This window comes from Apium graveolens, chromosome 4 (assembly GCF_009905375.1).
Source record: "Apium graveolens cultivar Ventura chromosome 4, ASM990537v1, whole genome shotgun sequence".
Classification (NCBI taxonomy): domain Eukaryota; kingdom Viridiplantae; phylum Streptophyta; class Magnoliopsida; order Apiales; family Apiaceae; genus Apium; species Apium graveolens.
This window is the reverse complement of record NC_133650.1, coordinates 161,316,077-161,333,141: the sequence shown is the minus strand read 5'-3', so window position 1 is coordinate 161,333,141 and position 17,065 is coordinate 161,316,077. Positions and strand designations below refer to the sequence as shown.

The 17,065-nt window shown below is 37.4% G+C and overlaps 2 protein-coding genes, 1 long non-coding RNA gene and 1 other non-coding gene across 5 annotated transcripts; 2 read left to right on the top strand and 2 right to left on the bottom strand.

Annotated features, from left to right (window-relative positions):
• Window positions 1–3,865: 3,865 nt before the first annotated feature.
• On the bottom strand, window positions 3,866–4,975 carry LOC141720402 (uncharacterized). Its single transcript, XR_012574303.1, has 3 exons — window positions 4,826–4,975; window positions 4,494–4,591; window positions 3,866–4,386 (listed from the first exon to the last, which is right to left on the bottom strand). It is a non-coding gene; the product is annotated as an uncharacterized LOC141720402 (long non-coding RNA).
• LOC141720401 (2-oxoglutarate-dependent dioxygenase DAO-like) lies at window positions 4,969–7,235 on the top strand. Of its 2 annotated transcripts, none has more exons than XM_074522792.1 (3): window positions 4,969–5,605; window positions 6,290–6,605; window positions 6,717–7,235. In XM_074522792.1, the coding sequence occupies exons 1-3, from the start codon at window positions 5,382–5,384 to the stop codon at window positions 6,960–6,962; spliced, it is 786 nt and encodes a 261-aa protein (XP_074378893.1). In that variant the 5' UTR covers window positions 4,969–5,381; the 3' UTR covers window positions 6,963–7,235. The 2 variants fall into 2 exon arrangements, with proteins under 2 accessions (XP_074378893.1, XP_074378892.1); XM_074522791.1 differs by having other exon boundaries at window positions 4,969–5,719.
• A 206-nt stretch (window positions 7,236–7,441) lies between these two features.
• Window positions 7,442–9,582, top strand: LOC141720400 (2-oxoglutarate-dependent dioxygenase DAO-like). Its single transcript, XM_074522790.1, has 3 exons — window positions 7,442–7,993; window positions 8,072–8,387; window positions 9,004–9,582. Exons 1-3 carry the CDS (start codon window positions 7,653–7,655, stop codon window positions 9,247–9,249), a joined length of 903 nt encoding a protein of 300 aa, XP_074378891.1. The 5' UTR covers window positions 7,442–7,652; the 3' UTR covers window positions 9,250–9,582.
• A 6,205-nt stretch (window positions 9,583–15,787) lies between these two features.
• On the bottom strand, window positions 15,788–15,894 carry LOC141722670 (small nucleolar RNA R71). Its single transcript, XR_012575676.1, has one exon. It is a non-coding gene; the product is annotated as a small nucleolar RNA R71 (small nucleolar RNA).
• Window positions 15,895–17,065: the final 1,171 nt, after the last annotated feature.

Below are 17,065 nucleotides of genomic sequence, written 5' to 3'. Positions count from 1 at the left end.
AAAAAACAAAATAAGTGGTGTCAATAATGCATGAAAGAAAGTAAAAACGAGAAGGGAAGAAAAATACCCTGTTGAGAAATAGAGGATAGCCCCACGTGGATGAGGGAGGACTCCTCTAAAATAGTCCAGCTGATAGTGACACCATCATCTCGAGTAAGCTCATCATAAATGATAGTTTCCTCGGGGGTTAGGTGAATGGATTTGAGGCTACCATCACTAACCTTCCCGAAGGAAGATCTGAGGAGGGTGCCCTAGTCACCATTCTCCCACCTTAACCCGACAAAACGATTCCTCCAATTTTGGTTATTGTCGGGAATGGAGGCGCTGTTAAAAATGTGCTTACATTTGGGCCTTTATTTAATGTAGACCCAACCACAAATACTCGAAGAACTGTTATAACATTGGAAAATCTTCCTAAAAACAGCTGCAGATAAGGGAAAACCTCCCCTAAGACAACAAATCATGAAACATAAAATGTTCCTCCAGGCGTTTGGAGGAAGCTAACAGGGGTTAATTTGCAAATCAGCTAGGAGTTGAGGAATGAAGGGATGAAAAAGAAACCTAAGCCCAGTATCAAAGGCATCTGTGTAAACAAAAAGAGTATCGGGTTTCCAGTGGAAAGTACGGTCGCCACCAGAAACTGGAACTAGCCTAAGGGGAGGACGAACATTATAACGTCTGTTTAACTTATCGTAATCTATATTGTGCCATGTGTTATAGTGATTGAAAGAGTCAAGATGTGCAGTTGAAGGATATTCGTCCCACCCTAGTATTAATCATATCTAACAAAGATATGTAAGAAGAGTAGATTTCGACATCCTTACCTCGTTTCGAAGCCGAGGTAATCGTGGCCACTCTCTCAGCACCTTTGTTTGCCATTAATGGAGAGTAAGGAAGACTTGAAAACTTGAAAGAAGGCCGGAAAATCCCTAGAGAGGGAGGAGTTTTGAAGGCTGGAGAGAGGAGAGTAGAGAATGTTTTGAGAGGAAATGAGGAGTGGAATGAGAAGTGTGGAGAATCATACCCCCCCCCGCTACTCTTATATAGGCACAAAAAAGGGCTAGTTGGGCCTAGAAAAGCCCATTTGGGCCCAAGAAAATAATATTCTGGAAGAATCCAGAAATAAAATTTAAGTTAAATAGATATTTTTAAAAATTCTGGAAGAATCCAGAAAGAACCCTAGAAATTCTAGATAAATCTGGAAATTGGGCTTAAGAATGGAGGCCCAGCCAAAATCTTATTGGGCCTGGGAATAAATTAAGCCCAGATAAGGGCCCAAATATTCAAATCAAAGCCCTGTATTAGGGTCCAAAACTTGGAAGAAAATATATTGATATTATCTTCAAAAGTCAGGAAAAACCAGGGGCCCAAGTTAGAAAATATAGAACCCAGTCTTATTGGGCCTTGAAATAATAAAAAGTCCAGTTAAGGGATGGCCCAAAAGAAAAAAACATATAAAAATCCTGATCCCATTCGATCAGAATTCTAATTAATTTTTTAGTCGAAAGGATGAGGTCGAAAATGCCTTCGACCAGGGCTTGAATGAGGGTTAAATCGACCAAAAATAGGCCCAATTCGAACAGAATCTCAATTTAATTCCTGGTCGAAATGTAAGAGGTCAAAAGAGCTTCGACGTTGACAAAAAGAGGGTTTAATTCGGTCAAAAAATGGATCATGACCGAAAGAGAAAAATCCTAGTCGAAAAAGGTATTAAAAAAATAAAAAAAAATGATGGGGTAAAAATGCTGGCCGAAATTTGACTAGGATTCCGGCTCGAACTGATTTTGCTCGAAAGAGCTTCGACCAGGGCACCCAGGAGGGTAATTCGACCAGGATTCTGGTCGAACAAGGTTCCAGGTCGAACCAGTTATAAAAAAAAAGAGAAAAGGAAGAAAGAAAAGGAAAAGAATAAAAAGAGAAAGAAAAATTCAAAAATTAAGGAAAATTCTTGAAAATTTTCTGAAAATTATGAATATTTTTGGAAAATTAAGAATAAATCCTGAAATTGAGGATAAATTCCTGAAAATTAAGGAAGATTCCTAGAAATTAAGGGAAAATTCCCTAAAAAATTATGGAAAATTCCAAGAATTAAGGGAGAATTCCTGAAAATTAAGGAAAATTCCTCAAAAAATAAGGAATAATGTCCAGAAATTATGAAAAATTACTGGAAATTCCAGAAAATAAAGGGAAAATTCCAGGAAATTAGGAAATAATCCCTGGAGTCATGTACAAAGGCAAATCGTTGTAAATGTGTAGGTCGCTCAACACTTTACGCAAAAACAATACTCTGTAAGGGAAACAATGGACTTAACTCTTGCAAAATCTTATTGATAATTTCCCAAGAGTTGGGGGGCAAATGACAGGGAATAAATAAATCATGATTACGTAATTAATATTGCATTAATTACACATGATTTGTGCTACAAGACCCAATAAGAAGATGTATGACATTCGGACCAAAAAAGTTAACACATTGATCAGGCCTGATGGACCAGATCAAGCTTGATGGAACAAAGAAAACCCACAACCCTGAATATTAATTAATTTCATAATTAATTAAATAAGGGAGAAAACAACTGTCAATATGAGTCCTAATAGGGACATGAATCCTTGTAGATCAGTTTTCAAGGGATCTAATTGAACAAGGAATCAACTTCCTACTTTTTAGAACTCCAAAGTCCGTTATAACTCTGAGACTTGCCCTTCAAGTCTCCTTAATCAAGTCCAATTTAAGGACTCCAAATATCTATATAAGAGGCCTCACCCCACAAATCAGAACTACGTTTTTTGACTTGATCCTTGACATACAGCAAGGTACGTAGGCATCTTGTAAAGCAGATCGAGTCACGAAACACAAGAGCAGTCAAATCGAGTCTCGAAACTCACGTTTCCTAGTAATAACACATCAATTAGTATATCTTAGTTTTTGATCCATAACACAAAAAGAAAAAAAAGACTAGTGTTAGTTTGTTTTTTAACAAATTATTAGTTATTACTTAGATTTGTTTTTTTTTTTGTGATTGTTGTAGTTTTTCTCAATTCTCTGCTGGAATAGTTTGAGTATGTCAAACTTATTGAGTTACAATAAAAAAATTTAAAAGATAGTAAATAAAATTTTGAACCTAGAGTATACAGTGTAATTTTGTTTTCCTAAAATACAAAAAAATGCAAAATCTAAATCCGCCACCACCACCCCAACTTCCAAATCCAAACCAATTCTCCGACCAGCATCACCGTGTAATTGCCTTCACCACCCCACAAAACTATGCCCCCAGACTCTCCACCGTCATCCATCACAGAGGGTGGACCCCATTATGGTGTCCCGCAGTCATAATAGAGCCCACCCCTGCACCCATCAAACCCTCCTTTCTATCATCTCAATCTAAAACCCCATTAGACCAATTCTCAGCAATAGCTTTCACCTCAAGAACGGGTATCTCATCCTTCTCACAGGCATTATCACAAACACAAAGCCCCCCATTGTCCCCAACTGGTGATACATTTATTATCTCAGCTCTTGGCAAAGATGCTGAGCTTCTTGACTCCTCTTTTATTACTAAACTATGTATAAACCCGGACAGAGTTCGGGTTTTGGTACCTCCAGTAGCGATTCCACGTATGGGGAGGGAACCAGACGTAAGATATTATGTCCGGTTCCTTAAGTAATAGGGTTGGAGGAGCCACCCGTGGTTCCGGAGTTTTTAGAAGATTTAGCAGTTTTTTTTTGTAATTTCAGTTCAGCTCCGACCAAGTTTGAATTTGAACCAGCATTGTCATCATAATATACACTTTAGTCTGTGGAAGTCTTGCTGCCTGAAATAAACTGTTTCATTCATAAGGTCAACTGGTCATGAAACATCTTAGATTGCCATGGTTGTCATCTTAGTATATGTTTGTGCGATATTCTATTGAACACAAGTTTGGCAGCAGTTGTCTTGCTTTAGTATCATTTGATCTCAAACTAAAGCCATAGGATTTAGGACTCTTAGTTAAGTCCACAGCATAGAATCTTCACATAAGTGTCATTTCTACCAGTGCTTCTGGTGGATGTATATTCCTGGAGAAACCAAAGCAAGTCTGGCATCTTTAACAATGAGTATATTAGAATATATGTTTTGTATATTTCACATTTAATATACAAAACATATCGACACAATACACAGTATCAGTGTATTATATTTTTACATGGTGATTTGGGTCCTCATCCCTCTGCCTAATTCTTTTCTCTGTAGTTACTTTTTTTTTCTGCCTGTGCAGAATTGTTTAGCTGTTCTCCATATTTTTCTTCAACCAAATTATAATGCCCTGTACTCCCTCTCTTTCGGCTTCCATACTGACTAAAACAAAACTTCGATACTCCTTACTTCTTTTCCTAGTTTCTTTCTTCTGTCACGTTATGTAAAAATTTACAAAACAATCCTTGAACTGGATAACCCATAATTCAAAACATGGAAAGAACACCGGAAAATTATAATTGGCAGATTTAACCTGACCTCTCACATAGATGGATACCCTCCACTCAATAACTCCATTTGGCAACAAACAGATCATGTCATACTCTCATGAGTTCTCCTGCTATTTTCCGGATCATCTACAAACCAAATTCAACTGGTCATCATGTATGGAAATCAATTGAAAAGCTATATGCCATGTAGAATTTAGTAATCTCTTTTGGAAAATGAATCAATCTACCAACAATGAAATCGCCGGCACTAACTCTGTCTAATATAATATTCCATCAGAAAATAAAAGACATGCATAGAAGTCTAAATTTAAAAATGAGTAATCTAAATGAAAGGTGTTGAATGGATGCAATGTTGCTTACTGGTGATGGTAGTAGACTGGAAGAGGGTGAGAACGCGGTGGTTTCCCTGAGCTGAGATGTTAGGGTGGGACTTAGTGTAGTCTGCTTGATACTTTAACTGAATGGTTGATGCACTGCACCTGCGTCTAATCTTTGATTATTGATGTTGAGCTATTCGATTGTTTGTATTATTCCATTTTCGTAGCTTTGTATATAATACTAATTAACAATGAAATTACGAATAATTGTCATTTTTTTTTATATGGTATTTTTATGTGATATTCATGTATTTAAATCACCAAATGCATTACTCCACTTGTTTAAAGTAGCCCACCAATCTAGAATAGCAGCTTGATTGAAAGGCCACTAGTAATAATAATTCAGTTATAGTTATTATTTTTGTATATGCTTAGCCTGGAGGCCCTCCTTGCTGGTGCAGATATTCTTGTTAGTGAGTGCAGAAATTGATAGCCGCCTCTGAATGCATGTAAGAATCAAACCAAAAACAGATTAATAGGTAATAAGGCGCATTTCTTCTCAACCTTTTGACGACAAAGTGGCTGAAACAAGAAAACTAATGGCGATTAAGTGCAGTATCCCTGTAATAGACCTTGAAGATTTTCCAGCGCAATCATCTAAACTTGTGCAAGCAGGTGAAGAATGGGGATGTTTCAGACTAGTCAACCATCACAATATCCTCTCTGTCACTCTCATGTCAGACATGAAGTCTGTAGTGCAGTCACTTCAAGATTTTCCACCGGAAATTAAATGTCGTAATACTGGCATCATACATGGAAGTTGGTACATAACACCTTCTCTAGCCAACCCTCTGTATGAAGCATTTGGTCTTTATATGTCTTGCCCTGAAGATGTTAATTTTTTTTGCTCTCAGTTGAATGTATCTCCCAGTCAAAGGTATCATTTTAAGTGTTTTTGGCTCATTAGCTTAATTTTGAAGTGGCCCCTATTATTTTTATGATAGAAGTTTATAATTATTTAGTCTTCTACACACATAAAAATTAGAACATACCTGTATAAGCTAGAGAGGCATGTGGATAAAAAGTTCACAGAACTTACTTTTTGCAACGAAGAATGTGTACATGGCTTTTGAAGGCACTGAATACGCGCTGAATACGCTTCCAGAGAATATGTATTCATATAAGATCAAATTATTCATTTGGAGCAGTGTTAGTCGTTTGTGATTTGTCTGATACATAGGTTAGACCATCAAGGCTGGATAAGTTGTATGACATCTCTCTCCCTCTCTCTCTCTCTCACACACACAAAGAAGTAATTATCGTTTTTTCATAATGTGTGGAACTCAGTAGCTTAATTCTGAAGTAATGAGGTGTGCTACTTTTATGATTGTTGAAGTTCCTATGTTGAATTTGTATAAAATTGAGATGAAGTGTACAAACTTTTATTACTGTTGAATTTACATCAAGTTGAGGTGATTATTGATTACAAAGGTTATTTATTTTACAGGGAGACGATAAATAAGTATACTAAAGCAGTACATGAGTTACTTGTGGAGATAAGTGGAAAATTAGCTGATGCATTGGGGATATCTGGTTTTACAATAGAGGGATGGCCTTGCCTGTTTAGGATAAACCAATTTAATTTTGCTAAAGAAACAATCGGATCCTCGGGGTTTAAAATACATACTGATTCAGGGTTCCTTGCCATAGTTCAAGATGATGAAGGTGTTAGTGGGCTGGAGGTCATGGACAAGTCTGGAGCTTTCATTCCCATTGATCCTTGGCCCGGTGCTCTTGTTGTCAATCTTGGAGATGTTGCTAAGGTGAGCTAGACAATAGTTATGCATAAATGTTACATATGAAGGCTTGGGGTATTTTCTGATTACATTTGAAGTGCAAACTAACAAAATTTTATTGTTTGTTGTTGCTACAAGGCTTGGAGTAATGGAAGATTGCGCACTGTAAAGCATCGAGTGCAATGCAAGGAAGGAAGTTCAAGGTATTCTATTGCTGCATTTCTGGGGCCTAGTAACCAGATAGTGGAAGCTCCACCAGAACTAGTTGACGATGCACATCCCCGTTTGTATGCACCTTTCACTTTCGAAGATTACCGAAACCTTCGATTTTCAACAAAGCTGAACGATGGTGAAGCCCTCAATCTTTTACTCATTGATCCTTAAATAAATGGGTGAGAAGGAAAACCAAGTAATACTTGGAGGAAAGTATACTTCTTCTTCACCAATAACTACTAAAAGTGCACGGTCTAACTACAAATGCGCGGGGAGGGGGTGAAGTTGTGGTTGTTTGCCCATGATTACTGTTTTTAATATTGTCGAGGAACTGTACTACTGTTGTCTTATTGCATATTGTTAGATAACCAACTATTCTAAATTATTACTTGTCTGAATAAGACTCCAACAAGATCTTATACAAATTATATTCCACTTCACAACTGTAAGTTGTCTCAATTTTAGTTTATGAGAGTAAGTGTTGCAACAAAATGCGATGCTGAATAATAAAGTTTGTTTTGGAACAATAGAGTATTGAGTCGAACTCTTGACCTTTCGCAAGGAGATGGGTGCTTAAGTTGTGCTAAATAGAAAATTTTAAAAAAGGACAAAAATTGAAAGAAAGTCGTGTGGGAAATGTGTATTTCGCAAGCTGTAGTAGGTTTGGGGACGATGGTATTGCCTTATTTCTTGTAACCCTTAAAAATAACAAATTGCCAAAAAAGAAGGTTACAAAACCGGCCGTGACAATAAGTTTGTTTGTACATATTAAAACCAACTGCAGTGCACTGCAGCCTATTATAATCAATCAAATTTTATAAACCTAAGTCTTGGTGTTATTCATCAACCAAACTGATCAAAATGGCAAGTAAAATCTGCACTATCCCAGTGATCGATCTCCAAGATTTTCCAGCACAGACATCGAAACTCGTGCAAGTGTGTCAAGAGTGGGGCTGTTTTAGATTAGTCAACCATCAGAAGATTCTTTCTGACTCTCTCATGTCTGAAATGAAATCTGTTGTCAAGTCACTTTTTGATCTTCCACCGGAAATTAAACGCCGTAATTCTGACGTCATTGCCGGAAGTGGGTACATGGCACCTTCTCAGACCAACCCTCTTTATGAGGCTTTTGGTCTTTATATGTCTTGCCCTGAAGATGTTAATGCTTTTTGCTCTCAGTTGAATGCTTCTCCTTACCAAAGGTAAACTTCTTCAATTAAATAATTTTAATTTTAATTTGGATGGTTATTGATTGATATGAGTTTAAATTTTGATAACAGAGAGACACTTATTAAGTATGCCAAAGCAATACATGAGCTGTTTGTAGAGATTAGTGGGATTTTGGCTGATGGTTTGGGATTATCTAATTTTACAATTGAGGGATGGCCTTTCCAATTTCGGATAAATAAATATAATTTTGCTGAAGAAACTGTTGGGTCCTCTGGAGTACAAATACACACCGATTCCGGGTTTCTTACCATACTTCAGGATGACGAAGGTGTTGGTGGCCTGGAGGTCATGGACAAGTCTGGAGCTTTCGTGCCCGTGGATCCTTGGCCAAATAGTCTTGTTGTCAATCTTGGAGATGTTGCTACAGTGAGTGACTCTTTTATGCACAATGTTTCAGAATTATACACTTTGCTGTTAAATTATCATGCTTTGATGCTATCTGTTTTGAACCAATTGCTTATTGCTTACTGATTACCACTCTCCTTAGGCATGTGTATGTGAGTATTTCTAATATTTGTAATTTTGTATGGAAAATGTTTCATGTTGTGCTATGGCTATGGAGTCCTGTACATTGGATGAAGATTATATGTGTATCAAGTCCATATATTATTATATTACAATTCAGAGAGTCTAAGTATATGATGCTACAGAATAATGACTACCATCTGCTTTCTAGAATAATGACACCATCTGCTTTCTAACACTTCATACTTGGTTTACTTGAATATACTTGGTTCCGAATGTGGGAGAAGACTATGTGAAAGTCATGATCATGTCGTTCCATAGGATTTCTGGACTTGATGTAAGATACCACAGGGCTCTTCTATATAAACAGCATGAGAGTAAAGAAAAATGATTGTGAACTCGTGTTACCTATTACGTGCAAGCTTTATGTAAAGTTATTGCAGTTATATTTTGCTACTTCCAAATAATTTTTTGAGTGTATATGATAAATTTCTGTAAATGCTTTGTTATGATAAAGGCTTGGAGTAATGGAAGATTACGCACCGTAAAGCATAGAGTGCAATGCAAGGAAGCAAATTTAAGGTATTCGATTGCTGCATTTCTGCTAGGTCCCAAGGAGACGGTGGAAGCTCCAGCAGAACTAGTGGATGCTGCACATCGTCGTTTATATGCGCCTTTTACTTTTCAAGATTACAGAAAGCTTCGACTCTCAACAAAGCTGCAGGCTGGTGAAGCCCTTGATCTTTTACTCATTGACTCTTAAAAATTTGTGGGAAAGGAAAATAACAGTTAAACTTGGACGTAACTATACTTCTTATTATCAGAATTTCGGATGTATTAGTAATATAAGTTAAACAGTAAGGTGTAAAGTTGCACATATAAATGGGATGTAGGCGAATATGTATGTGCAGTGTCTAAAATAACTGCTCCAAAATTGTCGAGTAAATGCAGTCGATATTGCATATGAACGTAGATTGTTAATCTGCCTAGTTTAAAACATGTTGAATGATGAAATGTAATGCAGAATGGTTTCAAGAAATATGTAATGTAAAATAGTTTGAGTTTAGAATAATACAAATCTACAATATTTAGGTGATCTGTAAAATAGGAATTATGTAAATTAAGATGTTAGGTATATTTTTGAATGGATCTGTCAAATTTTTGGAATGCATGATCCATCAATTTTTTTTTTCCGAATTTATCTTTTAAAAAAATGGGCAAGAGTCAGCTAATATAAACAACAGCCACTTTTTCTTATGTCAAGGAACTGTGGCATGTTTATGTGATGCACAAAGAGTTAGTTATGGATAAGATTGTTTCAGAGGTTCAATCAGTGTTTACAAAGAGCAGAAACAATAGTGAGAGCATGCTGATAGCCTCAGAGGTGGTTCATAACATCCTAAATAGGAAATCACATAGTGTCATCCTCAATCTAGACTTTGCTAAGGCATTTGACTCTGTAAGATGGAGCTTTTTGTTTGAAGTTGTCAGTAAATTTTGGGTTCTCAACAAAATGGATTGGCTGACTTAATTCTATTTTAAGCTCATCCAGGCTTTTTCAGTCCTGATCAGTGGAAGTCCAACGTGAGAATACAGTTGTCAACAAGGTTTGAGGCAAGGATACCCAATCCCTCCTTTGTTGTGTGATATTGTGGCTCAAGTACTTCATCTTTTATTGGTAAAAGCTGAAGACTTAGGGATCATAAAGGGTGTTAAGTTAAGGAGATGCCCTTCTATTCTCACATACAATTTGCGGACGGAACAGTACTATTCCTAAAAGAAACATGAAGAGAGGTTTTTTCTGGAACGAAATCAATGAGAACGGATGTTCCTCCAGAAAAATGCACTTCATATATTGGAATACATTGGTGCTTCTTAAACAAATGGGGGCCTGGGATTGATGGACCTTATAGGAATATGGCAGCCCTAACAAAATGGAAGTGGAAGCTCATTATAGAAAAGAAGAAGCTGTAAAATTTAACACTCCCGCCTACACATAATGGTAATGTAAAATTTAGTCATGTTGCGCATAGTTTAAAGGAAGTACAAGCTAACTTCTCAAATGGTTCATACACGGATCAATTTAAATGGCAAATGAATGACGGAAGTTGAGTGGAATTTTGGCTACATAATTAGACTGATTCTGGTATTTTATCTTTAAGGTTCACTAATCTCTCCTCACTTTCCGAGTTAAGATTATGTTCTGTCAAGCAATTCATGTCAAAATGGACTACAGAACCTTGCAGAGATCTTCTTTTATGGTCAAAGAATCTCAATAATACCCAAAGGACAGACCTTCATTTGATAAATGATACAGTGAATCTTCAACCAGGTAGAGATATTTTGACTTGGGGACTTTCTCAAGCCAGCCACATTCAGTATGGCCTAATGGCCAATACTATGTAAACCTACTGTCAGGAGTGTTTCCTCAAGATCCTTGTAATATCAAGCTAAAGGTGCCTCCAACTCCAAGGATCAAATTTTTTCCTCTGGAAAACGGCACAAAATAGTCTGCCAACTTACATGTTACTCTTCAACAGAGGTGTCTCTTATACCAAAAACTATTAAGTCGTGTGCTGTGAGATTGAGGTCTCTTTTAATTTGTTATGGCAATGCCCGCCTGCAAGACTGGCGTGGAGGATATATGCATGGTGGATTAATATAAAACTGAAAAACTACGATTTTTTCAGTTTGCAAACCATTTTCGAAGACCTTAGACAAAAAGATTTCAAAGTTAGAGGGGACATTTGCATTGCAGCTACGCTTTGGATGGTATGGCTATCCTTAAATCAAGAAAAGGACTCTGGAACTAAGTGTCAAGTATAGAGCATTCAACTAGTGTCTGGCTCAAAATTTAACATCTATGGGACAAGAATTGTGTTACGAAATATAGCCCCTCAGGAAATAAAATCATTTCTCTTTAGTTTGTCATGTCATCTATCTCAGGGCTCATTGATGGTTTTTGGAACAAGGATGAAGTCCGTATGATACAGACTTGGAGGCTTTCAATTATGTATTGGATAAGATAAGTAAATGAGAGAATAGACAGGCCCATATAGTCATCTTCTCTTATTCTTGCTGTCTAGTTAATAATGTGAATATTAGACTAGTGCACATTGACAGGTGTTTAAATATTGTGGCAGATCGTTTGGCAAATGAGGGAGCATACAGAAAGAACATGATAACAGGCTGTGTGTAGCTTTTAAGGACTAGCGGTGCATTAAAGATAACATGAATATATTGATTAAACTTATTAACTCCATAACTAGAAAGTAGAAAGCATCACTAGCCCGGATTTGAAGTTTTAGTTTGCCAAAGTTGCAGGATTTAATCTCCAGTAGCCAATGCATGTCTATTGACATTTAAATCGAGCTTGCAGCTAGAAGTTTCAGAGTTTATGCAGCTCCATTGGTCTTTCTAGTTAGGGGGATGTTGAAACTCTGTAGCAGTCTCCCCTATATATATAAAGGCTCATTTTCAGGCAGGGTCGGAGGGTAGTCCACAGGGGAAGGGACCTCGGCTCAAAGTTAAAAATGGGGTCCACAATTTTTGAGTTATGTAATTAATATGGAAATTAGTTTTTTTAATAATGTAGAAAATATAAAAATTGATATATAGGAATTTTTTTTAAAAAAATAAATTAATAACTAAGAAAGTCTATTTATAAAAAATAATTAAAATGATAATCGATGGATAGAAATTTTAACAATTATACGTAAGAAAAACTAAAAAAATGATTTAATCCACCACACAACCATTTTGTTCAGTATTCACTCTTTTTTACCACATCCACATCAACATAGCTTTGGACTTCTTCTAGTCTCTCCTCAATACTCGAAATTATCTTCATCCTTCCGCCCACCATTAAATCTTTCAAACTATTAACATTAAATCTCTTGATAATTTGACATTTTCTTCACTATGACAAATATTTATTTCTACAATTTAAATAGAGAAAAGTCGCAATTGAAAAATGCATCAGTTTTAATTTTTTAGCCTCTGCGAAAAGTCTGCATCATTCTTCTCGGAGGGGAGGGTTAAAATCAATATCTTAAAACGAAGAAATTATAATAACTCTGTAGCTTTTCTTCGGTGGTTGATTGATCTCGAACGGTCATAAGTTACTTACTTTCGTTAAACTATCCTTAAAGAAGAAATTTAAAACGGGCAATTTAATTTTAAATTGGTGATAAGCTATTTAAACCCCCTCCCTTCTACCATATTATTACGTCATATCGGATCTAACAATGGCAAATCAAGATGTGTGCCTTGTTAAAGCACCAGGGGCTCTGGGCGCCGTTGAACAAGAAATCGAAATATTCTGAAAGCGCTGAGATGGCCAGTCCAGAAGGAAAGGCACATTCAAAAATTTTGTTGTGTCATGTTGATGATATTTTTACAGAAATCGCAGAGGAGGATATCACGCCTGGTTTATCGTTGAAGCTTAAAAGTCTGTACATGACAAAATTTTTAATAAATAAGTTGCTTTCTTAAGCTGTGCAACAACCCCTACTTCCGCGCCCAGCAAAATAGGGGTATATATAAGTCCGACGAAAGACAACCCGCTGCAAATACAATCTTATTAGAATTTCGTAATTTGGAAGAACGTCTGTTTCATCTGCAAATACAAGAAGGTATGTCTCTTCGAGATCACTTAAATAAGTTAAACACAATCTTATTAGAATTTCGTAATTTGGATGTTAAACTTGAAGATGAGGATGTTTCTTTAATTTTTTTAGTTTCTTTATCTTTATCATATGAGAATTTTATGCAATCTTTTATTGTTGGTAAAGATAATATTTCTTCAGAGGAGGTCAAATCTGCTCTTCATTCTAGAGAGTTACGCCGTAAGGGGCTGATACAGATAATCAAGCTATTGGGTTGGTAGCCAGCGAGATTAACAGATTGGGAAAGTCGGGGAAGAATAAATTCATCAAGAAACCAGCTCATAAGGGTCCGAAAACTAATGATTTCTATAAGTACTGTAAAGAGAAGGGACACTGGAAATATGATTGTCCCAAGAAAAAGAAGCAACACGATGAATTGATAGGTACTGCTGCTGTAGCCGATACAAATTCTGAAGAAGATATTGCTCTAGTTGTTGATGAGCACAAACATCACTCTGATGTATGGATCCTTCACTACTAGAAAAAGGACATTAGACATCGCCATTTTGATAAGTGGCATTTTATACCACTTAGAACGTCTTAAAATGGCTTAAATTGGTGTCTTGAAATCAAGTATTTTGTGTATTTGATGCGTTTTTCTAGTGTTTATGCATTTCAGGGTATTAGTTGCATTTCAGAGGAGGAATCATCAAGAATAAGCCTTGGCATGTGTTCACCATTGCGAGAGGAAAAGAACGGGCAGATTACGGCGAAGAAACGGAGCAAACCTGGAAATTTTCCAGTAGGGTCCTGCGCGCCCGCGCAGCAATGCTGAGCGGCCGCGCAGCAGCCTTGCGCGCCCGCGCAGAAATACTGAGCGGCCGCGCAGGGTCGGGGAAAATAATATATTGTTTTAGACTTCTACTTCTGTTTGGCTTCCAACTTCTATGTAATCTGAGTTTTATGGGACTATTATATAAGTAGATTTGAGACATTTTTTACAGAGTATTAAGAGGGGATTATGTTTTAGATTGTGTTTTGCAAGAAGCGAAGGAGATAAGGAAGAAGACCGATTTAGCACAGCAACGAAGGGGAAGCATATATTCTTGTGATTCTTGTTTCGTTGTAACGTTGGATGCTAGTTTTCTTGCTTTGACTTATTTACTCTTGTGACGTACTCTGTTTTAATATAATTAGTTTAGTTGTTATTTTCTTGTGTTCGTTTATCATGATTTCATATGAACCCATGATGGCGATAAGTTCTATTATGGGCTAATCGTGATCATGGGGTTGCAACGGATTTACTATGGAATTCTTTAGTTAATTGTTTAATACTTTAGTGTGTGATGATTGCATGATATCTAGTATTGGTTGTGCGTATTCGTCTTATGTGCGTCGCGAACATATAAGATAGGGTGTTAATCTCTTGTGAAGCGACGGTGGATCTTGAGATTTAGAACTTGCCATGCTAGCATAGGTTCATGTACGTTGTGCATGATTAGTGGGTAACTCTAACAGTTTTATTTGCCCTATGTAATCAAAAGGAATAACTTGTGCTTAAATCGTTGTGTTGTCAATTTCTGTAGACATATAGGAACTCAACATAATTGATGACTATTCAATTTCTATCTTAATTGTGGATGTTTGGTAGAATGGTATTAGTACAATGAAAGTTGGCTTTTATCAGTTTTGTGTTATTCGATTAATATCATCACTGTCACATGCTAAAGGTAATAACTATGGCTATAGAAGGAAGTAATAATGAAGTTGTGATCTCATGAGTGTTTTATTATTGATAAATTGAAGTGTTAGTTAAGTGGTTAATTAAGTAGTTAATTATAGTTAATATTTAATCAACAATTTTAAGTGTTATTATCTTAACATTGAGAAGTAATCATACATTGGTGAGTGAGTTAAATTAGACAATAAATTAGTCTGAGTCTCTGAGGGAACGAACTAGAAAGTATTCTATATTACTTGCGAACGCGTATACTTGCGTGAATATTAGTGCGTGATTTCGCCCTAACAAGTTTTTGGCGCCGCTGCCGGGGACTCGGCGTATTTGTTTAGTTTATGTACTTACCATCATTGGTCATTAGGACTCAGTGATTAGGACGTAGTAGTTAATTACTCTTTTCGGTTGTGTTTCAGGTACTTTAGCAAACGTTTATGCAAACTCGTTCTCGTGCTCGCAAGAGGACCTTAGATACAGCTGAGGAGAAAGACGAAGTTCTTGATACACCGGAGAAGTTAGATTTTGAGGATTCGGATTCAGGAACTGAGCAGAAAGAACCAGTAAACATGGGAGATCATATTATTCAAGCTGATCCAGCTCTTATGGATTTTTCTCGGCCTAAAATTGATGACATTCAGTCAAGCATCCTTCATCCGGCTATTCAAGCTAACACCTTTGAAATCAAGCCGGGCACTATTCAGATGGTGCAGAATTCTGTTTCTTTTGGAGGAGCGGCAACTGAAGACCCCAACATGCACATAAGGAATTTTGTCGAGATCTGCAACACTTTTAAGTATAATGGCGTGACTGATGAGGCTATCAAGTTGAGACTTTTTCCATTCTCACTGAGGGATAAGGCTAAAGACTGGTTACATTCTGAACCAGCTGGGTCAATCACTACGTGGCAAGATCTTGCGCAAAAGTTTCTGGTGAAGTTTTATCCAATGGCAAAGACTGCTGCTATGAGGAGTGCTCTTACTCAGTTTGCGCAGCAACCTACAGAATCTATGTGCGAGGCTTGGGAACGCTACAAGGAAATGTTGAGAAAATATCCACATCATGAAATGCCGGATTGGATGGTAATCACTGGTTTTTATAATGGTTTGGGGGCTCAATCTCGGCCCATGCTCGATGCAGCAGCTGGAGGCGCCTTATGGGCTAAAAGCTATACTGAGGCGTACAATCTTATTGAGACGATGGCTGCAAATGAGCATCAAAACCCAACTCAGAGGATGGCATCAGGCAAGGTAGCAGGTATTCTGGAAGTTGATGCAGCCACCGCTATTGCAGCCCAGCTCCAAGCGCTATCAATGAAGGTTGATTCTTTGGCTACGTATGGAGTTAATCAAATAGCTATGGTTTGTGAGCTTTGTGCAAGTTCTCATGCTACGGATTAGTGTTCTCTTGTCAACGAATCTGTTCAGTATGTGAATAATTATCAGCGACAACAGCAGCCTGTGCCAGCGACCTATCATCCTAACAACAGAAATCATCCAAATTTCAGCTGGGGAAATAATCAGAATGCTATTCAGCCACCATATCAGCAAGGAGTGAGTAAACAGTTTAACCCACCTGGATTCCAGCAACCACAGCAGTATGCTACAAGACAATCATATCCTCAACAGGGAAGTGCAGCTGCACCTACTAGTGCTGATTTTGAGGAACTTAAGCTGTTGTGCAAGAGTCAGGCGGTTTCTATCAAGACCTTGGAAAATCAAATCGGTCAATTAGCCAATGCAGTGCTCAATCGTCAACCTGGCACTCTTCCCAGTGACACGGAAGTACCAGGCAGGAAGGAAGCTAAAGAGCAAGTCAAGGCTATTACCTTAAGGTCTGGAAAAGTAGCTGATGCTGAAAAGGCAAAAGAAGTCGAAGCTGAAGTTCGAGATGAAGAATCTAAGCAAAGGGAGAAAGCGGCGGAACCAAGGAAGACTACTGTTGAACACACTCTGCCTGAGGCTAATACAGGGGAGAAACAGCTCTATCCTCCACCACCTTTTCCTAAGAGATTGCAGCAACAAAAGCTGGATAGACAGTTCGGGAAGTTTCTGGAGGTGTTCAAGAAACTTCACATCAATATACCTTTCGCTGAGGCTCTGGAACAAATGCCTAGTTATGCGAAGTTTATGAAGACTATTCTTTCAAGGAAGGTGAAACTGGATGACCTTAAAACCGTTGCTCTCACGGAAGAATGCAGCGCGGTTCTGCAACAAAAGTTACCACCAAAACTGAAAGAT